The sequence below is a fragment of the Notamacropus eugenii genome, chromosome 1, assembly GCF_028372415.1.
Source record: "Notamacropus eugenii isolate mMacEug1 chromosome 1, mMacEug1.pri_v2, whole genome shotgun sequence".
Taxonomy (NCBI): domain Eukaryota; kingdom Metazoa; phylum Chordata; class Mammalia; order Diprotodontia; family Macropodidae; genus Notamacropus; species Notamacropus eugenii.
This window is the reverse complement of record NC_092872.1, coordinates 291,276,410-291,302,160: the sequence shown is the minus strand read 5'-3', so window position 1 is coordinate 291,302,160 and position 25,751 is coordinate 291,276,410. Positions and strand designations below refer to the sequence as shown.

Below are 25,751 nucleotides of genomic sequence, written 5' to 3'. Positions count from 1 at the left end.
TTTCAATTGTCTCTGACTCTCCATGACCCCATTTGCATTTTGAGGATCTTTTTGGCAAAGATACTGGAATGACTTACCATTTCCTTCTCCAGCTCATTATACAAATGAGGAAACTGAGGCAAATAGAGTAAAGTGATTTGCTTGGGGTCAACACAGTGTCTTGGGCCAGATTTGAACTCATGTGTTCCTGATTTGAGGCCCAATGTTCTATCCACTGCTTCCCTCTGGTACATAGTAGGTGTTTAATAAATGCTTTCCCTTTCTCTTCCTCTTTTCCTGGTGGTCTGACTAAGCACTAAGCCAAGTCATGTTTGCCATTCTTGGGCCTGGCTGCCTAAAGCAGAGACCACCCCACAAGTGATGTGGTGTCAGAATGCAGGGCAAGGGCATGGGCTGTATGTGAGGAGGGGATGCAACATGTAAGAGCTCAGACCTCATCCTGAGTATGTGCCTTGTGCCTTGTGCCTTGTCCTGAGCACATCATTCAGATCCCTTAGGTGTGTGTGCAATGGTGTTTCATAAGGAGCCTGCTCTTCTTATGTTTCCTCCCTGACACCTTCAATGGGGAAGTAAACAGATGGAGTGTGGAGAAACAGACCCAAATGTGCTATCCCTAACCACTGGATGCCTGGATAGGGATGGGGAGCGTAGAAAGACAACAGCACATGTATGGCTAGATGGGGCGACTAGGGGGCACCACAGTGCACGCAGCATGGATCCTGGAGTCCTTCTGACCCACCTGTGGATAGATAGAGAGTACTTTTCACAGTGCGTGGTATACAATAAGCCCTTAATAAATGAGCAGATGAATGAAAAAGCACAAACGTATTCTGCCCTTCCTGTGTGCTTGTGTAAGTCCCCAGGATACAAATAGGAAAAGTTGGACGCAGCTGTTCTCAAGGGTCTCATGCCCTAATTGGGTACAAACTTTGGTTCGGCTACAGCGTAGGTGGCAAGGTCAGGGAGGCCCAAGGGAGCAGTGGTGGAGTGGGGAGCAGGGCCCAGAAGTCCTTAGGCAATGACAGGGTCCTGAGACTATCATGCATGGGGGGGGGGGGGGCAGATGGGCTCTTCTGGTTACTCTTTGGAAGGAATGGACTTCTTAACCCTCATCTCACCCAAGATCACCTACCTGTGAACAGCTAAGCAGCCAGGTTGAAGGGGGAAAGAAAAGAAGAAGTCCCTTCCCTCACACACAAGTCCTGGGATAGCCTAGAGGCAGTTTGGGGGGCAAGCAAGTCTGGGAGACACTGCCCGCTGTCCCCCACTGGGGTTCGAGGTGGAAGGGAAGGAAACTATGGGGGAGGCATGTTTTTGCTTCTTAAGATGACTTGTTTGCTTGTTTTGGTCTTTTTTTCCCCAGTAGACAAAAGTTGATTTTGCCTTAGTTGGGGTGTGCTTAGAACAGTGCCTGGCACACAGTAGGTGGGAGCTGAATAAATGTTTTTCTGCTGACTATTCTGGTTATAGAACTGATTTTCTAACAAAAAATACACTAAAGCCCCGGGCTCTTGAGTCAGAACAGTGAGCGACATCCCTGGTGGTTTGCTGAGTGCCTCCAGGCACCAGCCTTCATTTATTTCCTTTGGAAAATTCCATTCATTTCAGCAACAACTCTATGAGCATTTATTAATCTCTGCCACAGGCCAAGCTTTCATGGTGTCTTCCAAATGCCTCATCTTGGTTTCTCACTTATTCAAAACTGCCTTAATGGGTCTATCCACTCCTTGAGATTTCTTTGTTTCTTTCCCCCAAGAAACCTGAGAGCACCTGGAAGAAGATTGATTACCTGCTGGAGTTCTCGGAGTGGCTGTATTACAATCAGTTTCCTATTCACAACATCTTCTTCCACCTGAATTGGGCTGTTGACCTCCTCCTTGGAATGAAGACACAAAACAGCTTGATGGAGGAGATTTCACCGGTCCCAATGGAGGATACTGATGTGAAGGAGGATGCTGCTAGTGGTACCTGTTCCCTGGCTGGGGGCTCCACCCTTCTCTAGAAATCCCCCATAGGCCCTGCCCCACTGAAAACCATCAGCTGATCTGCAAGCCTGATTCAGAACCAAGAAACACAGATTAAGCACCTTCTATGTGCCAGGCATGGCACTTAGCACTGGGGATACAAGAATCAGAAAAAATGTGTTCCTCTCAAAGAGTGCACAATCTAATAATGGGAGAGTAGTTGTTATCACCTTAGTGGCATGTGACTCTGTGATCCCATTCAAAGTTTTCTTGGCAGAGATACTGGAGTGGTTTGCCATTTCCTTCTCCAGTTCATTTTACAGATGAGGGAACTGAGGCAAATGGGGTGAAGTGACTTGCCCAGGGTCACACAACTAGTAAGTATCTGAGGCCAGATTTGAACTCAGGAGGAGTCTTCCTGACTCCAAACTGGGCACTCTATCCACTGTGGCGCCACCTAGCTGCCCTCTAGTAGGAGAAACAACACGTAAAAAGAAGGTAAAGGGAGAGGGGCAGAGGAGCACAAGGTTTCAGATTTGATTTCATCCTACAGAATAAGGAGTTTCTGGATATAATGAAGGTCTAGCAAAGTAGCCAGGTGGGAAATGGTGAAGTGAATTCTGTCAGTGCCCTCCTTAAAAAGCGAAGGATCTGGGGGAGGAGCTCTCTCATCTACCCCTTCACCCTCTCCAGTCAGAGGGAGAGGCCTCCTGGGGGTGGGAGAGTGCTCAAGAGCTAGGAGTTTATCATGGGGTTATGTAGAATCAAGATTGAAACAGTCCCTGACCTCAGTGAGCTTCCATCCTATCAATCAGAGAACAGAGAAAGGAGATAAAGACAGATTACAAAAAATCAAAACAGTAAGACCAGGGAGGGATCTGGGAAGGCTTTCTGGAGACGGGGATGTTTGAGCCAAACGCTGAAGGAAGTTCCAGTTTGAGGGCATGAGAATAGTGGGGGAGGGAGAGAGGAAAGACAGAGACAGAGGGACAGAAAGGGAGAGAGGGGAGGGAAGGAGAGGGGAGGGTACAGGTGAAGGGAGGAGAGATAAGGAAGGAGACAGAGTCAGGAGTAAGAAGCCTGGAAATGGAGGAGGGGGTGAAGGGCTTTGAACCAACCAAGCAGAGGATTTTTTATATTTGATTCTAGAAGGAATAGGAAGCCACTGAGATTTACTGAGTAGGGAGTGACATGATCTAAGCTGAGGTTAGGAAGAGGAAGTTCTCCAGTGAGAGGAAGAGGGGCTGATGGGAACAGAAGACAGAAAGACAAGAAAGCATCTTCCCTTTTCAAAACATTTAAGCCACGGCTCATCCTTCAGCACCCTACCCAAAGATACAGCTTGCCAGAGTCAAGTGCCTTAGACTCATGGAGAGTAACAAAAGTCTCTATCTTGTTATCTCTTTCCTGACCTTGAGCATCATCAATTCATGTGCTCCACTCCAGACCTTGAGTGTATCCAGCTCTCTGGTCCCTTTCTGTTTTCTTCTTTTTATTCAAACGAGGATTCTCCTTGGCAGAGAAAACAAGCACAGGTATCAGGGAAGTCACTCCAACATCTACTTATCAAAGCCCTCGCTGTTATCCTGCCCCAATGTCATCTCAAAACCCTCCTCTTTGTACTTAGGCTTCCTACAAACTACAGCACACCTGATCCTGTTTGCACAGGACTTAGACTAGGAATTTACCCTCTGTTTCCTGCATGTAGCTCCATCTTCCTGGCATGTCTTTTTAAAATCTGAGCTGGCTGGTGAGGCCCCTGTGCATCCACATCAGGCTCCAGGTTCCTTTCCCTTTTAATGCTTATCTAACTAGTTTCTCTTTGAGTCTTTAGAATTTCATTCTTTTTTGTTATTGTTTTTGTTGTTTTCAGTTTTCTACAATGAATTCCATAAGTCTTAGATTTTTCTCTCCTTCCCTACTCCCTCCCTCCCTCCCTGAGATGGCAGGCAATCCCATATGGGCTCCCCACATACATTCCTATTAAGCACACCTTCACATCAGTCATGTTACATGGAAGAATTAAAATGAATGGGAGAAACCATGAGAAAAACCCAAACAAAACAAAATATAGCACAAGAGAAATATTCTGCTTCATTCTGCATTCCAATTCCATAGTTCTTTCTGTGGATGTGATTTTGCCTTGAGTCATTTGGGAATGTTTTAGGTCCTTACATTGCTGGGAAGGGCTAAGTCTACCAGAAAAGTGCCTCACACACTGTGGTTGTTACTGTGTATAATGATCTCCTGGTTCTGCTCCTTTCACTCAGCATCAGTTCATATAAGTCCTTCCAGTCCTCTCTGAAGTCTTTCTGTTTGTCATTTCTTAAAGCACAATACGATTCCATTACATTCATATACACAACTTGTTCAGCCATTCACCAATTGATGGACATTCCCTCCATTTCTAGTTCTTGGCTACCACAAAGAGAGCTGCTATAAATATTTTTGTACACTTGGGACCCTTTCCCATTTTTATGATTTCTTTGGGATACAGTCCTACAAGCAATATTGCTGGGTCAAAGGGTATGCATATCTTTGCAGCCCTTTGGGCATAGTTCAAATCGCTCTCCAGAGTGGTTGGATTAGCTCACAGCTCCACCAACAATGGATTAGTGTTCCAACTCCCCCACATCTTCTCCCATATTTATCATCTTCCTGTTTTGTCATGTTAGTCAATCTGATAGGTCTGATGTGGTACCTCAGAGTTGTTTTGGTTTACATCTCTCTAATCAATAGTGATTTAGAGCATTTTTATGACTTATAGATAGCTTTAATTTCTTCCTCCGAAACTCCCTATTCATATCCTTTGACAATTTATCAATTGGGGAATGACTTGTATAAAATTTCATTCTTGAGCATTTCTCAACTCTCCTGGGCACACTTCCCTTTTAGAATTTTCTTTAGTCTATGTGATCTTATCTACATTTTCTCCGAGCATCATGAAACTTCCTTTTAAGAAAAAACTCCCTAAGAATTTGGGCTCTCCAGAAATGGAAAGGACTGTGTTGGAAAGTCAGAGGTTCCCCTCCATGGAGGTATTCCAGAAATGGAGAAATGACCACTCATGCATGTTGTGGAAGGATTTTTTTGTTTCAAGGGGGGTGTCATTTGTTGCTACTGCTGTTTGCATGGGATCAGTAGAACTAGACCAAAATGTCTCCCTTCTAACCCTGCAATCCAATGATTCTGTGATTTTACTTTCTAAAAATTGAGAGTACGTCTGGCCATGACTGGATTTCCTCCCTGTCAAAATTCTTACAGATTCTCATCAGTTATACCCTCACAATAAGCTTCTTCTTGTTAGCAAGTGTAAGATCCAGCATAGAATTGTGATTTGCTGGTTCCTCTACCTTTGAAGGAGGAAGTTATCTTCTTTGGGACAGGGGGAGAGTGCTTACCAGTTTCTGGATAATTGAAGTCCTCTCTCTTTATTGTGCCAGCTCAGGTTAGCAGTCACTTTCCTGAAACTCCTCCTGACCTCTTTCCTCTTTCTGACCAAGTTATCTGTGGTTTATTTTGAGGAGAATTTTGCTTCAGTCTCTGTCTCTGTGGATCCTCACCCAAGTCTTCACCATCATGCCTCTCCCCTGTATCTTCTGAATTTCTTTCCATTTGTATGTGATGCTACTTTGTTTTCCCCTTCCCCAGTGGCCCCCATGCCATTGTGCCTTTCTTGTTCTTTTTTCAGGCATAGGGCATTCTCTTTCAGAGCTGTTGTCTAGTTCTTTGTCTCCCCCTGCTATGTTCCAGAGATGCTGAGGAGGTCCAATTTGACTTCTTGCATTCACATTTCAAGTTAATCTTACTTATGGTATGAATACTTTATATGTTTGTGGAGAGGCATCTGAGGCTGTAAAATGGGCTGCCTGACCTGGACATCTGCTGCAGCCCCAGCTACCATGCTAGTGTTGGCCACTGGGACTGAAACCCTTGTGCCTGAGTGATGACAACCTCACTGCCAAGAAGCTCTGTGCAGTAGATCGAAGACCAGGAGAGGAAGACTGGAAGGAGGTGGGGGGAGAACAGGGCAGAGGATTAAGTGAGGACTTCATCTCCTCTCCATCCACCCTGACTTCTCCTTTAATTGAAGCTATGCACTGTCCTCTCTGAGATTCAGTTTGTTTCATTTTAGAAGAGTTCTGTGAAATGCTATTTGTTAAGCATGGGGTTTGCTTTTGATTTGTAGAGAAAGCATCTTCAAACCAAGAGGAACTGTTGCAAGAGTCTTCTGAGGCAGCTCCAAAGGTGACCTGGGAGACCTTAACCAGTGTGAGGCAGCTGGAGACACTGGCCTATGCCCATACACTCATGGCACTAGTGGCAGGCCCCGGGTCTTCCCAATTTGAGGAGAATTGTTTGATGGCCTACAGATACATCATGCGCATTTGGGAGGTAAGAATCCAAACCTCCATGGAGAGGTGCCCTCTTCTGGTAGGGGCTGCCATTCTTGATACACAGAAGTCTGAATTGTGACATGACATCTTTAGGAGAATGAGGGCAGGACCTGAATCCTAGGGCTTGAGAGACTGACTGACCTGTGGGACTGTCCTGGTTGGTCTGGGACAGCCCACATCCTGTGCAGACCCCTAGAGATGTCAGTTTCTACCTTCTCTTCCAAGAACTTCTGAACTATCAATGACCAGAAAGTTGGGCTTCAAACTCAATCTGCTCATTATTTAACTCCTTGCCCTCTTCTAGGTCACACATTCACATCCTTTGCTTTGGTTAGCACAGCACTGTCCTGTAACATTATTTTAATTTTTTAAAAATGCTAATTAGTTAATTGATGAATAACTACTTTTCAAATAATTGACTTGCTTTGAGTCAACAAAAGTCTGCTTAGGTTCCAGGAGTCAAGATGGCAGAGTAGAGAAGCATTAAGCCAAGATCTCCCAAATTCCCCTCCAAACAACTTTAGAACAATGCCACAAATCAAATTGTGTAGTGGCAGAACCAACATAAGGTTAGGGTGAAACAATTTTCTAGCCTCAGTCAACTTACGAGGTCAGCAGGAAAGGCTTACCTCACCAGTGTAGGGGTGGGCCTGAGGACTGTAGTTCAGGCAATATAGTCTTGGGGATGGCTGCAGTGGCTGCAGCAGCAACTGTGGGAGCCCATGGCGGGGAGGGGGAGGAAGGTGGGGCAATTGATCACTAGGAGATTTCAGGGGACATTTTACTGGACCTGGTTCCAGGACCCTGTTGCATTGCTTATATGCAGTTCCAGATTATGATTCCAGGACCAAAAGGTATAAAAGATAGCACTTGTGGCAGAGAGCCCTGGTTATCGTTCCATGGTGGAGAGAAATGCTTGTGATTGCTTTCAACGGAGTAGAGTCCCTGGTCTCAATTCCAAGATAGAGGGCAGCAATTGCAATCATAACTATAAAAGAGTGGGGGACCTGGTCACAGTTCCAGGGCCAGGAGAAACACTAACCCTGGTGGCTACAGGGGAACAAAATCCCTTCCTGACTAAACACCAGAACACAGGGCAGAAAAGCAATGACCACACCTCTCGTTAGATCATACCACCTTGGAAGAACCAAATACCTACGGAGCCCCCAGAGCTACTCTCAAAATAGCAACATGAACACCCTGAAGCTTGGGACAGTGCGACCCTCGGAGCAGAACCCAACTTTAATGTAAAGTTAAAAGTCAAGAAATAGGCTGGAAAAATGAGTAAATCCCCCCAAAAAAACTGACCATAAGAAATCACTATGATGACAGGAAAGATCAAGACACAAATGCAGAGGAAGTTAACAAAGTTAAAACAGCTACATGCAGACCTCAAAGAAAAATGTTAATTAGTCTCAGGCCCCAAAAGAATTCCCAGAAGAGCTCCATTTTTTTTTAAAATGAGAGATGTAGAGGGAAAAAATAGGAAAAAGGGAGAGTAAGAAAAGAAAATTATGAAAAGAGAATCAACAACTTGGGAAAAGAGTAAAAAAAAAATCCTGAAGAAAATGACATTTTAGAACAGAAGAGCTAAATGTTAAAAAGAGACACAAAATCCAGTGAAGAGGAGAGTGGCTTCAAAAGCATAATTAGCCAAATAGGAAAAGAACTATAAAGGGTTACTGAAGAAAATAACTCCTTAAAAATTAGAATTGGCCAAGGGGGAAAACTAATGACTCCATGAGACACCAAGAAACAATAAAACAAAATCAATTAAATAAAAAAAAGAAATGGTGAAAAGCCCATCAGAAGAATAACCAACCTGTAAAATAGATTGAGGAGATATCATTTTAAAAGTATTGGACTACCAAAAACCATGATCAAAAAGGGGAGGGCCCTAGACATTCAGTCCCAAGATCTTTCGTGTCCGTTACATAGGCTGATGGGACTTTAGGGGCAACTTGTATCTGGATAGGCATTAACATCTAAATAAGTACGACATAATTCCCACAAAATAAACACGTCATGAGCTTCACATTTACCAAATACATAGCAACATAACAACTCATTACCAGGGTGACCACAGGCCTTAAAAAAACACAAAAGTATATAACATAACTTAACACCCCATACAAAATCTTTGGAGAATGAGTAACCAGCTCCTCCTCCTTTACTCCAAAAACAAAATTGTCAAAGTAAAACTCTTCTTGAGAATGTGTCCTTCTCCCCATGCTGCCATTACTGGCTTCCTCCTGGCGCACTCAGATGTAGACTCTAACAAACCAAGTCCCTATCTTTACACTGCTCCAACTCCCCCCTCCCCCTTCCAAGTCCTCAGAGGTGTCTGGGCAACAAAGCCAAAAGTGTGGGTTCCTGGGTATTATGGTACTTCCTCCCATTTCACTGTAGATAACTCCACCCCCTGGGTCCCAAACCATCACAGGGGAACATGGCAGGAAAGCATCCTCAGTGCTCCTGCCTTGCTATAAAGTTTTTATCTTTCCTAGTCTGGGTTCTGAATATAATACACTTCACAGTCTGGGGTGGAGCTACTCCACCTCAGCCTTGGCTCTGGCCATCCCCACTTCCCATAAGCATGTTTTCCTTTCACAGCCAGTGCTCCACTGAGAAGGAGAGGTTAGCTCCCAGGAGCCCTGCTCTGGACACCTGAGAAACTGCTCCCATCACTGCTACTCACTTGTTTCCCCTCAGACCACTGCTGCTCCTGGGGCTCCACAGAACCATAGCCACCACAACTGAGAAACAGCAGATAATTCTCCCAGTCCCACAAAACCCCCTCCTTCCCCTTTAATCTGCACAGATCCTGCCAGCTATGCCAAATGTAGTAGCAAGCACCGTAGCACGCCCAGAATGGCCTGCTAGCACAGGTTCTTTGATCTACTTTGCTAAAGGAAAGACAACTTTTAAAGGGGTCAACAGTCTTACTTTAATTATATTCACTAGTTCAGGGGAAAGGTCAGCATGTGGAGAATGTGGAGAAAATACAAACAGAGAAAATACAAGCAGAGAAATAGGCACAAAGATTCAACAGACAGGGATCTTGCTGTCTGAACAAAGTAATACAACCACATACATACCAACACCTGAATGACAGAGCACAAATCTCTGAGTAGTCAGGGAGCTCTTAACAAATGGCTACTTAGAGTTCCGTCCAGGCAATCAAAAGGTCTTTCTCATAAGCAAACCCCCAAAGCAGAATTGGCCAAATGGAAAAAGAGACACAAAAATCCACTGAAAAGAAAGATGCTTTAAGAAATACAACTGCTTTTTGGGATCCCTTTTTTGCTTCCCTTTCTGTGCAGTTACTCACTGTTCCATTACAATACATTTCAGGGCTTTGGCAGCAATGAAGGTCAAGCTCTCTGTCCTATTCCTTGTTAAACCCACCAGGTTTACTTCCTTCTGTAACACTGTCATCCTCCTCAACTCCCAGCTACTCAACTCCCAGAGCCTGGATCCTTGCACTAGCCATGTGCCCATCCAGTCTCTTGTAAGGGCCAGCTCTTATTTGTTCCTTACATTCCTTCCCTTCTCCTAGTCTCACAGCCACTGGACCCATGTCCAGTAGTATGCAACATGTCCCATGGAAAGGAAAAAGCATTTCAAGGGGGAAGTGCTTCCCTACCAAAGCCCCTTGGTCTTATTCCTCATTCTCTGTACACATCCAAGTCAAGGTCTCCTTTCTGGGTGTGAGAAGAGGTATCAGTGTAGCACAGGGTGCTCCAAGAAGCTGGCCTTCCATAACCTTGTGGGGGATGAGATGGGCGCAGTAAGAGGGAAGCTTAAAGGGCAACTCTCAGCAAAAGAGGTGAGATTTCTTTCCTCATGGTGTTCTTGTAGTAGGGCAATGGACTCCATCAATGCCACTGTTCTTATTTCATAAAAGGCCCATTTGCCTTTGGATGAAGAAGTATCACCAGGCTTCCCTGGAGTAACTTCAGAGCTCCTATTGGGCAACCATCTCTGAGCCGATGGGGAGTGGGAGGAGATGTGCACTGTGAGGGTGTTCACTGCTAACAGGTCGGGATTTCAGTTTCTATTCTCTTATCCAGGTCTCTTTACAAACCGTGGGGAATATTCTTCTAACCTTCCAAGAAAGCCCAGAAGAACCAAGTGTACAGTCCCAATCCCTTAAAAAGGAAAAAGAGAAGGGCAAGGAGGAGGAGAAAAAGGAAAAAGGCAAGGAGGACAAAAAGGAGAAAGGGAAGGAGGACAAGAAGGAGAAAGGCAAGGAGGAGAAGAAGGAGAAAGGGAAAGAGAAAGGCAAGGAGGGAAAGAAGGAGAAAGGGAAGGACAAAGATAAAGACAAGCAAAAGGAGAAGAAGCCCAGCAAAGAGCTGTTAAGAGTGAGTGGATTTCTCTTGGAAGGTGGCCCATCTTTGGGGAGCACAGTAGTGGATCGTGAAGCCCAGACCCAGGTGGGGGAGGCTCGTTTCTTCCAGGTGGCACACTTCTAGTAGTTTTCTCACAGTTTTTCTGGCAAGTCAGGAGGAAAGCACCTTAATGTCCCCCCTGCCTGCTCCATGTTGCATACATACTCCCAATTCTCTCCCAAGGGGTAGCCCAAAGAGGGAGGGAGCAGGGTATGACTCTGGTGTCCCCTGAAGCCTCACCTGCCTATGTCCTCATCTCTGAGAAGCATACCCAACTGTCATCCTGAGGAACTGCTAATCTCAGGATTATCCAAGCAGGAGTGCCCTTGGCTGAAAATGTCCATTTCTCCATCTCACTAATTCCTAGTCCATCCTTAAACATGGGAACAAAGTCAGAGGAAGGTAGACAGGACTGTGAGGTCTAGGGATTCTATGCAGACTCTTGGGCAACTGCTCCCACTATCATGCTCTTCTGCTGCAAGTCATTGGAGGGAGGAATTTCTGCCATTCCCCCTCACACATACACACACACACAACACACACACACCTTCTTGCTATTTTCTGGCAGTCCATGGAAGATAAAATACATTAATGCTTTCCAAAATGGGTGAAGCAATTAACAAAGTTCACCCTTAGAGACTATAGAGGGAGAAGATAAAAGTCTGTTGCTCTTGACTGTTGTCAGCCATCTTTGAGAAAACCTGGAGAGAGAGTCCTCTTCTAATCCTTGTGATCAGATGGTTGGGGAGAGGGAGATGCATTGAATTCTCCTGATAAGCCCTACTATGCTCACAAGTTTGCTTTATTAAGTGAGTGACCATTTTGGGATTCATGGAGAAACCTTGTGAGAACTGATGCCTGGGGAATGGAGAAACTATCACTCTATCATGGAGTTAATATTGATCTCCACTCTTGGCAGATCCAGTTGATAATGGCCAATAAGCCAATGGAAGCTTTGCCTGCCAGTGTGGAGGAGTGGGCATTCTACCACTGCCACAAGGAGGTAATCGCCCTCTTTATCCAGGATGCCAGCGACTCTACCATCAATAGCAATACAATCCTGAAGCCTGTGAGTGATCCTTTGTGTCAATCTGCCCTGGTGGACGTTTATGCCCTTTTCCAAGTAGCTGCCCCCATGCCTAAGATATGGATGTGGTGCTAGTATGAGAAGTGAGAATGGCAGAAGGGTGTTGCTGGAGACATCTTTCTGTGTGTATGTGTGAGCAAGAAGTTGTTTTTCAGTACAGGAGGAAGGGAGATTTGGGCCTCCTGGGAGCCCTGCTTTCTGTGCTGCTGTTCTTTTGGATGAGGAGAGAGAAGAGAAAAATCCATACTCTCCCTCCCTCCTCCCCTCCCTTCCTTCCTAAGTGTGAAGTAGCCTTCAGTCCCTGCCCCCATCCCTGAAGCCTCCTAGGTTCACCTCTGACCCCTGGTCTTGTACTTTGTGTCCACCCAGAATTTCAGCCTGTACTACCTGGACCAGTTAGTGAAGGCACTGAACTCACTTTACCTCATCCACCTCACCCTTCCCATCCTCCAGTTTGCTGTGGTGATCTCTGACCTGATTATAGAAAGTAAAACCGTCTCAGACCTCTACCACCTCAGGTCTGTGCAGCCCATCTCCTGTTATAATTGTTTTCCTTGTTCTTGCCAAGTGCTGTCTAAGATCCCATTAGGAGTTTTATTGGCACAGAGAGTGGAGTGGTTTGCCATTTTCCTGTTCAGATCATTTTACATATGAAGAAATTGAGGCAGAGTAAACTGACTTGCCCAAGGTCACACAGCTAGATCTGAGCAAGAGTCTGAGACCATATTTGAACTCAGAAAATTGAGAGTTCCTGCACTCTGTGCACTATGGTGCCCCCTACTGGTCCCTGTCTCCTTTTCCCAAGGGGTTAAATTAGAAGTAATTTAGGGCAGCACAAAACAGATTTACTTAGAGCTGAGGCTTCTCCACCCCCAGTGCTAGGCTTTCTAGAAGAGACAGACAGGTCAACTCAGGTCACAGTGGTGGTCTGCAAAGGTGCTTGGTGTAAGTCAGGCACGTGAAGGCTCCGTGAGCGGGCTTCCCAAGGCCGAAGGAGCCATCTCTGTTGTGGAGACCTGGAGAGACAGCTCCAAGGCCACTGTTTGCCCTTTGTGGCCCCTCTGGAGGGCAGAACATGGGTGTGCCTGAGCCTCCGGGGAGGGCAGGGCCCAGGGAGCACTGGACATGTAACTCTTAGTGAAGCTGACAATGAGCCATTGCAGTATCAGGATGGGGGATGTGTTTGCCACTTGAAACACATTCAGGCTGATTTTCTCTGGCAATGTCACAAGGCCTTTGAGCCCATTTTACAAACAAGGGCACTGAAATCTGTGGAGAAGAAGGGACTTGCCCAGTCACCCATCTCTAAATGTAGAGCTTCCCAACCTGGGCAACTGCTCCTCTGCACTCCCCCTTCCTCTAAGTCTCTTCCCTCACTATATTGACCATGATATCTGAGGCCTGGGCTGAAGCCCTGCCTGGGCTCCTTGCCCCCTGGATCCCCAGGACAGTCTCTTCTTCTGGGTAGAGGCAGGGCTCTGTTGGGTGGGACCAGCCCTCAGCCTGTCCTGGGTCAGTGCTCACAGTGACTCTTATGTCCACAGGCTGGCTCTGGCCTGCTCCGAGTTGCGGTTGTCAGAAGCAGCAGCCTACCATGAGGAAATTGTGGGAGGGGTCTACATCAATGAGCTGGAGCAAGCTAGGTAGGTGTGGCACCTGGGGGATTTCCAGTCAAGTTTGGAAGGAGGGGCAGCAGAGTAGGTCAGCCTGGGGGCCACATGCCCTTCAAGAAACCTTAAAATAGCTCTTTTTGAGGAGGCAAAGAAAAGAAATCTGAATGGTTGCCAGTCAATTGAGGAATGGCTGAACAATCTCTGTGCTATAAGAAATTAGGAAGAGACTGGTTTCAGAGAAACCTGAAAAGACTTATATGAACTAATGAGAGAGAAATGTAAGGGTGTTATTGACACAGTGACGACAGTATTGTAAAGATGAACAACTAAAAAGATTAGGAGCTGTGATCACCAGAGGGATCAGTCACAACTCCAGAGCACTAATGCTGAAAACTTCTCCTCACATCCCCATGGAGTGAAGGACTCAGAGGACAGAATGAAGCAATAGTATTATGGGAAAATGGCCAATTTGGGAATTTATTTTGCTGGGCTCCACATATTTATAACAGGGATTTTGTTTTGTTTTCATTCTCAATCAAGGGGGAAAGGATAGAGAGAAGGCAAATTCTTCCTGATTGAAAAAAATCAATTATTATTTTGAAAAAATGAAAAGGGCCAGGATCTAGGTTTGAGCCCTAGTTCTGACACATACAAATCTCTCTTTCTCTCTACACCTCAGTCTTCTCTTCTGCAAAGTGGACAGTCCAGTTCTTCATGTGTTAAGGGAAATGAAGCTTATTTGAAGGGTAACCAATTCTCTCATCCTCCCAGAATGCTTTACCATTGGAAAAACTGAGTCAGTGGGGTGCTCATATTGGAGAATGAATGGACAGAAGCTGATGGGAATGACAATAGTTTTTATTTTTCATGACAGTGCCCTTGGCGCAGGTTTTAATCCTTATAATTCTGACATCTTTGACACTTTTAAATTTGTGTTCTCATTAGTTGTAGAAATGAAGTGAGATCAAGGAAAGAGAAAAGGAGCGAATTTCTGAAAGAAGTGGCGAATGATGAAAATAGGCCCATGAAGCCGAGCATGCCTGTGCCTATTGTTCTGGAGGCCAAGGAAAAGGTCATGGGGTTTGGGGGGGCCCTCTTCTCTCAGACACTTGTCCATGCCCCAGATTTTACTTGGTTTATTTGTACTGGGCTATGCAGGATCATCCATGGAGCTTTGCCTGTTTTTGTCCTCCCCATTCCCTCTCCCAGGGGCAATGCTCTGTGCTCTGACTGATGCTGAGCCCCTCTGTAATCTTACACAATACACTGTGGTCATCTGTGTTGGGATCTTGTCTCAAACCCCCTCAGCTAGAAGACAAAGTCCTTGAGGGCAAGCCTCACATGAGATCCAAGCTGTTATCTTCTCCAGCACCCAGGATAGTGGTCTGCCACCAGGCAGTGCCAAGGGGCATGTGCACTTATGCCCAGCACAAAGCTGAGGGAGCTAGTAGGCTTAGCCCTGGTCTTGGGGAGACATGAGACATGCATAAACCTCTAATGAAGAATGCAAGCAGAAGAATCAGTGCTCTGGGGCTACAGGGAATCTCTGCTGTTGTATTGCAAAGGAGGGAGACAGCACTTTGTTCTGAAGCAAGGCTTTGATACGGGAAGTCTTCGTCCAGAAGGTGTCCCTTAAGTTGAGTCAACTGTGAGAGTTGGGGAGGAGTCAAGTGGATGGACAGGAGTGGAAGGAACTGATGTGCCCCGTTGGCCAGAGGAGAAGCAGCAGAAGGAAAAGCTGGAGACGTGAGCAGGAGGCAGATTGGAAGGAGTGGAATGAATGGGGGAGCGGGAGGGAGGAGCCTTGATCGTCAGACTGAAGAGTAGGAACATTATCCAGTAGGGGATGAGAAGCTGTTAACAGTACCATGCTTGCCATGGTCTTTGGGAAAGCAAGTTGTGGGAGGATAAGGGATCAGGGTAGGAAGACAAGACTATAGCTATGTCATTGTTCCGGGGGTGTGGGAGAGAGAGAGAAAGAGAGTGAGAGAGAGGGAGGGAGGGAGGAGCGGCGGGAGGGGGGAGAAAGAGAGAGGAGAGAAGAGGGAAAGAGACAGAGAGAAAGGAAAGAAGAAAAAGGAGAGAGAGGGGAAGGGTGGAGAGAAGGAGAGAGAAAAGAAAGGAGAGAGGGAGAAAGAGGAGAGAGAGAGAGAGAAAAGGAGGGGAGGGTGGAAGAAAGAGACAGAGAGAAGAGGGAAACAGAAAAAGGAGAGAGGCAGAGACAGAAAAAGGGGAAGTGGGAGAGAGAAGGAAGTGTCAGAACAGATTTGAACTCAGACTCAGCACTCTATCGGTTGTTCTACCTAGTTCCCAAGGGTTCAGACACACACACACACACACACATGCATGTGTGTGTATATGTATATGTATATATTCACACACAGTTTTTTTTACAAGATCCTCTTGCAGAACTGCCTTGTGTTTAGGGAACCATTGATGAAAAATGGAGGTTATCTTTCACAGACTTAGGTCTTCTTTTGCTTAGCTAACTAGGATGGATCAAGCTATGGCTTCAGCACATGCTACCTTTGGTGTCAAGCCCTGCCTGTTTTTGTCATATTTCATTTTTGTTTGGGTCCTTTCCTTGGTGTTTCTGGTTGGAGGCAGCTAGGAGTTATAGTAGATATATCAGAGTCAGAAAGACCTGAGTTCAAATCCAACTTCAAACATTCACTACCTACGTGTCCCTGGGCATGTCACTTAACCTCTATTTCTCTCTGTTTCCTCATCTGTAAGACCAGGGTAATAACAACAGCTACTTCCCAGGATCATTGTGAGGATGAAATCAGCCAACCACTGTAGAGCGTGGCACATCATGGACACCCCATGTTGACAGAGAGCACAGGCTCTCAATACTTCTGTTGTGTCACAGGTTTTAGAGATCAATGAGCAGACAGGAAAAGGACTCCAGGGTATTTCCTTCCCATACCTGTGGATGTACAAGGCTGAAGTCCTTCTCGAGATGGACTACTATCAGCCTGCATGGCTGCTTCTTGCCGAAGCCCAGGTTGCTTTTCGGGTGAGTCCCACAACTTTTGGGCAATGCTCTGGGGGAAAGGTAGTAGGTGGGGCACAGATCTCTCCAGTTCATTGTTAACACTTGAAAGTAAAGATTTCAGAGTGCTCTTCTCAGTGATCCAAGGGAGAAGTTTCTCACATGAGATTGTAGATCAGAGACATAGGATGAGTCCAACCTTGATTTCCTCAGTGCTTAGGACAAGTGAGAAGTGGATATTCTCATTTGATTCCTTGACTTCCTTTCCTCTCACTCTGAGTTCTCTGTAGTCTGACTTCCAATCTGATCTTGAAACAGCTCTTTCCAATGTGGCCATCTTGGTTACCCAATCCGATGGTCTTTTCCTCAATCCCCATTCTTCTGTGCATCTTTTGACACTGTTGATCACCTTTTCCTCTTTCATACTCTCTTCTCTATTGGTTTGTGGGACAGTGCTTTCCCCTGGTTCTCCTCCTGCCTCTCTGACCACTTCTTTTCCATCTCTTTTAATGGATCCTCTTCCAGGTCACACCCATTAACTATGGAAGTTCCTGGAACTCTATAATGAAATGTCTTCTCTCCTCCCTCTATTCTGCTGCACTGGGTGAAATTCCCAGCTCCCATGGACTTCATAACTCCAATATAGAGTGTTGATGATTCTCAGATCTACCTTTCCTGCCCCAAACTCTCTTCTGACCTGCATCTCCCATCTCCAATTGCCTTTCAGACATCTGGAGCTGAATGTCTTGCACAAATTAAACTCAATATGTGTAAAGCTGAACCATATTCTCCTCCTGTCATCCTAATTACCATGGAGCCACCACCCTCCTCCCAATCACCCAAGCTGGAAACTTAGGTGTTCCTTTCAGCTCCTCACTCCCAAGCCACACTTTCAGATTGCCAAGTCCTGTGTACCTTTACATTTCCTTCTCTGACACTGCCCCTACCTTGCTGCAGGCCTCATCATGTCCTCACTTGAGCTTGGGGTTGTTTAGTCATGTCCAACTCTTCATGGCCCCAGTTGGGGTTTTCTGAGCAGAGATGCTGGAGTGATTTGCCATTTCCTTCTCCAGCTCAGTTTTGCAGATGAGGAAACTGAAACAAACAGGATGAAATGAGTTGCCCAGAGTCACACAGTTAGTAAGTGTCTGAGGGCAGATTTGAACTCAGGAAAACGAGTCTTTTTGACTCCAGGCCTGTTGCTCTATGCACTATTGCACCTGCTAGTAGCCATCTCCTGCCTCAAGTCTCTACCCACTCCAATCCACTCAGTTATCCAATTGATCTTCCTAAAGTTCAGATCTGACCATGTCTCCTACACTCACCCCACCACTCAATAAAGTTCCATAGCTCCCTCCAGCATCAAATTCTGAGTCTTTTGTTTGGTGTTTAAAGGTTATTTCTTCCCTTTCTGATCTTCTCATGCTTTATTGCCCTCCACATTTTCTGGGTTCCAGTGGCACTTGTTCCTTTGCCACTCCTCATACAAAAAGATCCTCCATGGAGGTAAGTTCCATGCATTTTCCCAGGTCATACTCCATGGCAAGAACATGCTCCCTCCTTGTCTCTACCTCCTGGCTCTCCTGATTTATTTCAAGACCCATCTTAAACCCCATCTACTTCCCGTTCCCCATGAATGCTGAGACCTTTTCTGGTGATCACTGCTGATTTAACCTGTCTATACCTTGTTTATACCTAGTTGTCTGCCTGGTGATTCCCTTCTTAGCCTGTGAACTCATAAAGCAGGGACTGGTTTTGCTTTTGTAACTCCAGAGCTTAGCCCAGTCCCTGGCACATGGCAGGCCCTTAAGAAATTCTTGTTGGCTTGGATTGATGACTAGAAAGCCCAACCATTCATGGCAAAGTGACCCAAAGAAAATGCTTCTAAGCTGCCCACATCTTCCTTCCTCCCTCCTTTCATTAATAAGTAACAGCAGCAACAGCAGTGGCAACAACAGACCCTGCCATAGTGTGGGAATAACTTGGGACAAAGTAACAGGGTGGCCCCTGACCCTCAAGTCTTCACCAAGAAACTTCACTTTTATCAACATCCAGCTCTAATATCAAGTAAAAACCAGAATGTTTTCCACCGGCCAATCTGTGGGGTGTCATTGGGGTGTCCAAAGGATCTCTGTCTCTTGCATAAATCCCGCTACCTGGCATGATGCAGCATCATAGGTTCATATTTCACCTCCCCTCAGAATCTGTGTAATTTGGGGGTAGATTTTCTTCTCAGGATGTCAGTTGATTTGTCAGAATTCATCACTCCTTTAAGGAGGACAAGGCTTCCAGGTCAACAGAAATTTTAAAATTCCCAAACGTTGATTTGGGTGGAGCTTTCACTCCTTGGGGGCACTGCTTCTGACAAGGGTTTTTGGTAAAGCTAGGAATAAAAAAGTGAGGTCCCTCAGTAAAAATGATCTTTGTGTCCAGTCTTCAGGATTTTGGCCTTCGTCTTGCCCATCCCAAGACCAGCCTTCTGTGTTCGTAGCAAGGCTTAGCAGCTGTGATTGGATCAGTCTGGTTGTAATTTTTTTTTTTTTTTACCAATCTCGTCACCATTCAGAAAGCTGATATGACCACGGGGCATGTTGTAGAATTCCTCCTGGTCTCTCGAGCCACCAGATCCCTCCCAAGGTGGTGGTGGTTGTGGTGGTAGGTGTTGTGGTTGTTGGTTTTTCATTTTCAAAAAGGATCAATGACATCACAGTGATGCCACGACTTGTGAGATTTATTTCTGAAGATTCATTTGGCTTTTGGGCAGTGACCACTTGTGAGATCTTGACTTTTTTTATATCTTCAATCACCCTTGGGTGAAATATTCTCTTTCACTGTGGCCTGAAATGATCCTTGAAACACCAGACTTCTCCGGAGTCAGGGTCCATGCAGACAGCAACTCCTGACTGAAAACCTGGAAAGCCAGCTGAGAGGGTCTCTGTGCTGTAGTACTGGGAGGACTCAAGAAACCCAGGGAGGTTAGAGCATCTCCTTCTCTGGGAAAGGACAGAATAGAATTCCTTGGCAAATTAGTAAGCAAGCCTTGTGCTGGGAATAGCTCACAACAGAGGGCAGGCTTTCAGCAACCAAAATGAGTGTATGTGTGTGTGTGTGTGTGTGTGTGTGTGTGTGTGTGTGTGTGTGTGTGTGTGTATGTGTGTGTGTGTGTAGTTGTCTGACCTGCCTATGCCTGTCTACATGACTATATATTTCTTTTTCAGGAACTTAGTGATGCATGTGCAGAGGCAAGGAGCCTGTATCTTCTATCTGAACTTGCAAAAAAAGAATTAAAATATGAACAGGCCAAGAAAATGATTGAGAAGGCCCAGGTCCTGGGAGGAGGTGAAGAATTCTGGTATTATTCAACAGTAGCACTGATAGAGACCCTCTTGGCACAAGAAAGAGGAAGAGAATCTCTAGTAAGAAATCTTCCAGAAGCCCTCCAGCCCCTCTGGCCACCCCCTTCTGATGCTGGCCTGGAGCTCCTGAAACCTGCTCCCTCCTCACCTGAGTCTTCCCCTGCTCCCTCCTCACCTAGGTCCTCCTTCTGCTCCCTCCTCACCTGGGTCCTCCTCCTGCTCCCTCCTCACCCGAGTCCTCCTCCCTTGTTCCCTCCTCCTTTTGCTCCCCCTTTGCTTACTCTCAAACCTACTCTTTGTTGGACCAAATGCCTTCCCTCTAGCCTTTTTCCAGCTGCTTCAGGTTCAGAGATGAACCCAAACTGTCATATTGGTCCCCAGATTCCTAACATTATCCAGAAGACGATCGATGTTTTCCTCTCTCTGATCCAAGAAAGACCCAACAGGAAGTCCATCCTGAAGTTCTTAGCCACGTCCCTGGAAGCCAGGTAACCTTCCCCCAGGAATGCTGTGAAGAGACAACATCTTGTATTGTCTTTGTCAAGAGATGAAAACTGAGCAGAATGCTGGTGTTCAGCAGATAAACAGATAACATGTAAACTTCTTCTGATAATAATGCATGTGAGAGATGAGGGGGAAATCTGCCTTCTCTGGTTCTTTTGACTCTGAATCGGTCCTGCTCTCTGTCTCTCTGTCTCTCTGTCTCTCTCTGTCTCTCTGTCTCTCTCTGTCTGTTTCTCTCTGTCTCTCTGTCTCTGTCTTTCTCTCACTCTCTTTCTCTCTCTCTCTGTCTCTATCTCTGTCTCTCTCTCTGTTTCTCTCTGTCTCTCTGTCTCTCTGTCTCTTTCTCTCTCTCACTCTCTTTCTCTCTCTCTGTCTCTCTCTCTGTCTCTCTCTGTCTTTGTCTCTCTCTGTCTTTGTCTCTCTCTCTCCTCTCTCTCTATCTGTGTCTGTCTCTCTGTCTCCATCTCTCTCTCTCTCTCTCTCTGTCTCTTTCTCTCTCTCTCACTCTCTTTCTCTCTCTCTGTCTCTCTGTCTCTCTCTGTCTCTGTCTCTCTCTCTCTCTGATCTTTAGTCTCTCCTGACCTATGAGCTTTGGCCCTACCTCCAAACATGGTTGAGCTGCCCCTGTCATTACCTAGTCCTGCCATTCCCTCTAGCTCTTGTTGAGATCTCTTCTCCTTTCTACCATTCCACTCTAAGCAATGTCTCTGGCACCTCCACACTCCATTTCCTCATCTTCAACTCACTTCTCACCCTCTTGTACCTTCTAATTCTGCCGTTTGGAGTTAGGGACTCCAGAAGCACTCATGTGATGGGTCCCCTGGGGATTTCTCAGCCCTCCTTTGGGTTCTTTCTATATCTTTGGATACTACTGACCATTCTTTCCTGGTTGTTTCCCTATGTTGTTTCCAACAAAGTTCTCTTGGCTTTTCTCCCACCTTTCTTTGCTCAATTTACCTTTCCTTTTTTGGATGGCCATCTTCCCATTCACCCCCTTGAGACTCAGTCTCTCTTCTCTCTACCTGACTGTCTCCCTTGGGATTCCATCAGTCCCCATGGGGCTGGAACTCAAAGATCACCCTTGTACAGATGGTTTCCAAGTCTGCCTCTTGAAAACCCAACAGCTATAAGACAACTCTGCATGGGGCAGAGAAAGAAAGGTAAAGGTCTTGGTGGTTAAAGATCAAAAGTTGGGAGCTTGGTCTTGGGATGGGACAGGCATCACCACTTGAACTGAATTCCATTGAATTCGGAAAATACTTTTAAGTACTGCTGTATGTGAACCCTGGAAGGCCCAACTCTAACTTGGGGGGTATAAAACAAAAAAATGAAACCACGCTTCATTTTATTAGAAGGATACAACGTATCCACATAGAATTACAAAGTATAGACAAATAAATATAAAATAACTTTGAGAATTTAGGGGAATAACAGTTAGGTGGCACCACGTTTCAGTCCTGGAGTTAGAACCAATTCTGGCCCCACACACTTCCTAGCTGGGTGACCGTGGGCTTCACTTCACCCTGTTTACCTTAGTTTCTTCGTCTGTAAAAATGAACTGGAGAAGGAAATGGCAAACCATTCCAGTGTCTTTGCCAAGAAATCCCCACATGGGTCACAGAGAGTCAGACACCACTGAAAAGACTGAACAAGAACTTTGAGAGAGGGAAATTCATGCTCCTCACTACCCAGGGCCTCAGGAAAGGGCTTGTGTCTTTGGAAATGCCACATGAGCTTGAGATAGAATTGTGTGAATGAGGAATGATAATGGGACCATCCATAAGATCAGGACATTTGAAATCCTCATGGGTTTGGACCAAAAGATAACTAGTTCAACTTTGGACATTGGTAACTTTGAGATGTCTCGAGGACACCTAGTTTGAAAGGGCCCCAACTGAGAATACAGGATTCTGGAGCTCAGGATAACCTGGGACTGGACTGTCTAACTGGGAACCATCTGTACAGAAGGGATCATGGAACCCATGGCAGGACGTGATGAGATCACTGAGTGAGGCCTCAGGACAGAGCAGGACCCCCTGACTTCATATGAACAGAGTGAAGCAGACAACTTTCTGTTCACTTGGGGAAGGCCAAATTCCCCATTGTTGCAGCCTTTCAACTGCCGTGGGCAAAGCATTGAGCATGGACAAGCCTTTTTTCAATCAAGGAGATAGACAGTTCTGGAGGAAGGCTGACAGACCCTCCTCTTCCACCTTCTCTCCTTCCCCTCCTCCTTCTGTGGGCTAGCTGGTGGGGATACCATGCATAAATAAAACACTGCTTGTCCGCAAGGAGCTTACAAGTCTATAGGGAGAGACAACATGTATGTATCTCACATAGTATTGATGAAATAGCCATGGACCAAGGCTAGACAAGGCAATTCTGAGGGGGTGGCACTAGGCACTGGGGGATTGGGACCAGCCTGATGGAAGAGGTGGCCATTTCTGATGCTCCAGAAGATTGGGGTGGGGGAGATCAGACTGAGCCAGTGATGGCTGATCTAGGCGAGTCAGAGTAGTCTGAACCATCAGGAGAGAAAGTCTGGAGATGGGCCTGTAGCGCCAATGCAATATTCACAGCACCCATGGCAGCCATGAGTATCACGACACAATTCCAAATCAAGAAATACCACAGACTCTCCATATGGAAGGCAGAACCAAAGCATTTATTCAGACCCAAATCCATCACAGCACCAAAAATCTATACGCAATGACTGAAAAAAACAGAATAATTAAAGAGAGAGAAGGAAATAAAGCGGGAGAAAGATATAAAAGAAAAAGTGAGAGAAGGAAAGGCTGAGGCTCTTCACTTTGAACTAGCTCTTTTCCAATCTTTCTCATCTTCTTTCTGATGCCTTCTGCCCCTCCTCCACCCCCATCTCACATGATGAGGTGGCTGTCCTTTTTACCAAAGCTAACCCTACTACTTGCTCAAGTGAGTACATTCCATCCTGTCTCCTCCAGCAGGTTGCCCCTCTGTTTCACTTATCTGTCTGTAGTGACTCATTACCTACTGCCTGCAGATATACCATGTCTCCTCCATCCTCAAAACCCTTACTTCCATCCCCACTATTGTCCTATATCTCTTCTGTATATTCTACGAAAACTCCCTGAAAGAGGCATCTCCAATAAGTGCTTCCACTTTCTCTCTTTGCAATCTCTTCTTAACCTCTTACAGTTGAGCTTCTGACCTCATCATTTCACCCAAAGTGATCAGTGATCTCTTAATGACCTTTTCTCCATCTTCCTCCTCCTTGACGTCCCTGTAGCCTTTGACACTGTGGGTCACTGTGTTCTTCTCAATCGTGTCTTCTCTATAGATTTTAAGGACATTCCTCTCTCCTGGTTCTCCTTCTACCTCTCTGACCACTCTTCTCTCTCCTTTGCTGGATTCTCATCCAAATGATTCCCTCTAACCATAGTGACCCTCAGCTTTCTGTCCTAGGCCCTCTTCTCTTCTCCCTCTATCTTATTTCATCAGCTCTATGCTCAAATCAACTTTCCAGACCTAGTCTCTCTCCTGGCCTGCAATATCACATCTCCAGTTGTCTTTCAGACACCTCAAATTAGATGTCCAGTAGACATCTTAAACATAATGTGTCCAAAATGCACCTCCTCTTCCTCCCTAAATCTTTTCCCTTCCATACTTTCCTATGACTGTGGAAGGCATCATCATCCTCTTAGTCCCCCAGACTCAAAGCCAGGTACTATCCTCCTCTCTGTGCCCTCTCTCACCTCCCCTCTCCAACCCGTTGCAAAAGCCTGGTGATTTCACTTCTCAAATATCTTCTCAGTACCTACCTTTCTCTCCACTGGCTCTGCCCCCACCCTGGTATCTGCCTTCATCACCTCACACATGGACTATTACAATAAGGATGGGACTGTCTTCCTGCTTCCAGTCTCTTCCCCACTCCAATTCATCTTCCAATTCAGCCATTAAAGTGATTTTCATAAAATGGAGGTCTGATCATGTCACCCTATCCCCCCCCTCAATAAACCCCAGTGGCTCACTATCACCTACAGAAGCAAATAGAAAATTCTCTGCTTGGCATCCAAAGCCCTTCACGACTGTTTCCTCCTCCCTTTTCAGGTTTCTTACCCTTTACTCCTCTCAAAGTCCTTTTGGATCCAGTGATTCTGGCCTGGATACCCCATGAACCAGAGACTCTGTGTCTTGTCTCCTGACATTCTCTGACTGCCCCCATGGCTGGAACTCTCTTCCTCCTTATCTCTGCCTCTTGACCCCACCTTCTCCAGGAAACTTTCCCCACCTCACCCCCTCTTAATTTTAGTGCCTTAATTATCTCCTGTCTATTCTCCTAGAGCTTATTTGTCCATGTTTGTTTGCTCATTATCTCCCCCATTAGACTGTGAACTCTTTGAGGATAGGGACTGTCTTTTGTCTCTCTGTTTCCCCAGGATTTAGGGCAATTCATGGTATATAGTAGGTGCTTCATAAATGTTTCGTGATTGAATCTAGCTCAAAAACCTATTGTAGGTTTGGGGAGCACATTTAACTCAGTGCCTGCCGCACAGTAAATATTTGATGAATGCTTGTTTAGTGCTTGGTCTGTTTAGAACCCCAAGGAACTTCAGAAGCTTCCTGCCCAACCTCTTACTTTGTAGATAGGCAAATAGATAGATGGGGCTGAAAAGGACTGGAATTATCCCGGGCTCCCAAGGCAAGATTTGAACTCAGGGCCTCTCCTGCCAGAGGCAGTTTATTTCCACAGCAGCACACTGTCCTGCACAAACAAAACCAAAAAAAGAGCAGCTCTTTGGCAATGGTGGAGGAGCTATTCCTCACCATATTTTATCAATTAGGGTCATGCAGTCACCACACACATGGCCTTTGGACCCAGTGGCCTGAGTACTGGCCCATCTTAGCTCCCCTCCAAGCCTTTCTCAGGCTTTCAATCCTCACAAAACCTTTTCTGATGCCCTCACACATGAATCCTCTTTCCTGCAGGAAATTATTTTATTCTCTGCCCTCCACTTATTTGCTTGTGTACCTATTGTTTCCTCCCATAATTTTGCCCAGCAAAGCTCCTATTGACATATTCCAGTACGAGCTCAGAATGCTCTACCACAGGTTGGGCACAGATAGTCCATGTGAACATTTGGGGTGGATACTCCAAATTTGTGCATCCTACATTTACTTTGTGCTGTCTCAATTCTGCTTCGCTTATAGAGCACAGCACCCTTTCTGATGTGGGCATGCCACACTGAGTGGTCCTGTGCCAATGTTTCCCATGTTGCACAGTCAGATCCAAAGCTCTTGAGAGAGACCTTGAGAGTGTCCTTGAATCACTTCTCCTGACCACCATGTGATTGCCTCACCCATGCAAGTTCTCTATAAAATAGTCTTTTTGGCAAGCATACATTTTGCTTTTGAACAACGTGACCAGCCCATCAAAGTTGCACTCTCTGAAGTTTGAATTC

The 25,751-nt window shown here is 45.8% G+C and overlaps 1 protein-coding gene across 9 annotated transcripts in view; it reads left to right on the top strand.

Moving 5' to 3' along the window:
* Nucleotides 1-25,751, top strand: part of CFAP46 (cilia and flagella associated protein 46) — a 135,891-nt gene that overhangs the window by 65,137 nt on the left and 45,003 nt on the right. For 8 of the 9 annotated variants that reach the window (XR_011971720.1, XR_011971721.1, XR_011971722.1 and 5 more), the window contains 10 exons: nucleotides 1,757-1,964; nucleotides 6,154-6,359; nucleotides 10,435-10,728; nucleotides 11,675-11,824; nucleotides 12,212-12,360; nucleotides 13,387-13,485; nucleotides 14,401-14,527; nucleotides 16,328-16,474; nucleotides 19,669-19,866; nucleotides 20,188-20,294. Coding sequence is in view for 6 of the 9 variants with exons in the window: in XM_072629131.1 (XP_072485232.1) it covers nucleotides 1,757-1,964; nucleotides 6,154-6,359; nucleotides 10,435-10,728; nucleotides 11,675-11,824; nucleotides 12,212-12,360; nucleotides 13,387-13,485; nucleotides 14,401-14,527; nucleotides 16,328-16,474; nucleotides 19,669-19,866; nucleotides 20,188-20,294 (1,685 nt within the window). In the remaining 3 variants the exon portion in view is untranslated. The remainder of the gene's footprint in view (nucleotides 1-1,756; nucleotides 1,965-6,153; nucleotides 6,360-10,434; nucleotides 10,729-11,674; nucleotides 11,825-12,211; nucleotides 12,361-13,386; nucleotides 13,486-14,400; nucleotides 14,528-16,327; nucleotides 16,475-19,668; nucleotides 19,867-20,187; nucleotides 20,295-25,751) is intronic. The other variant, XM_072629133.1, reaches the window with a different exon arrangement.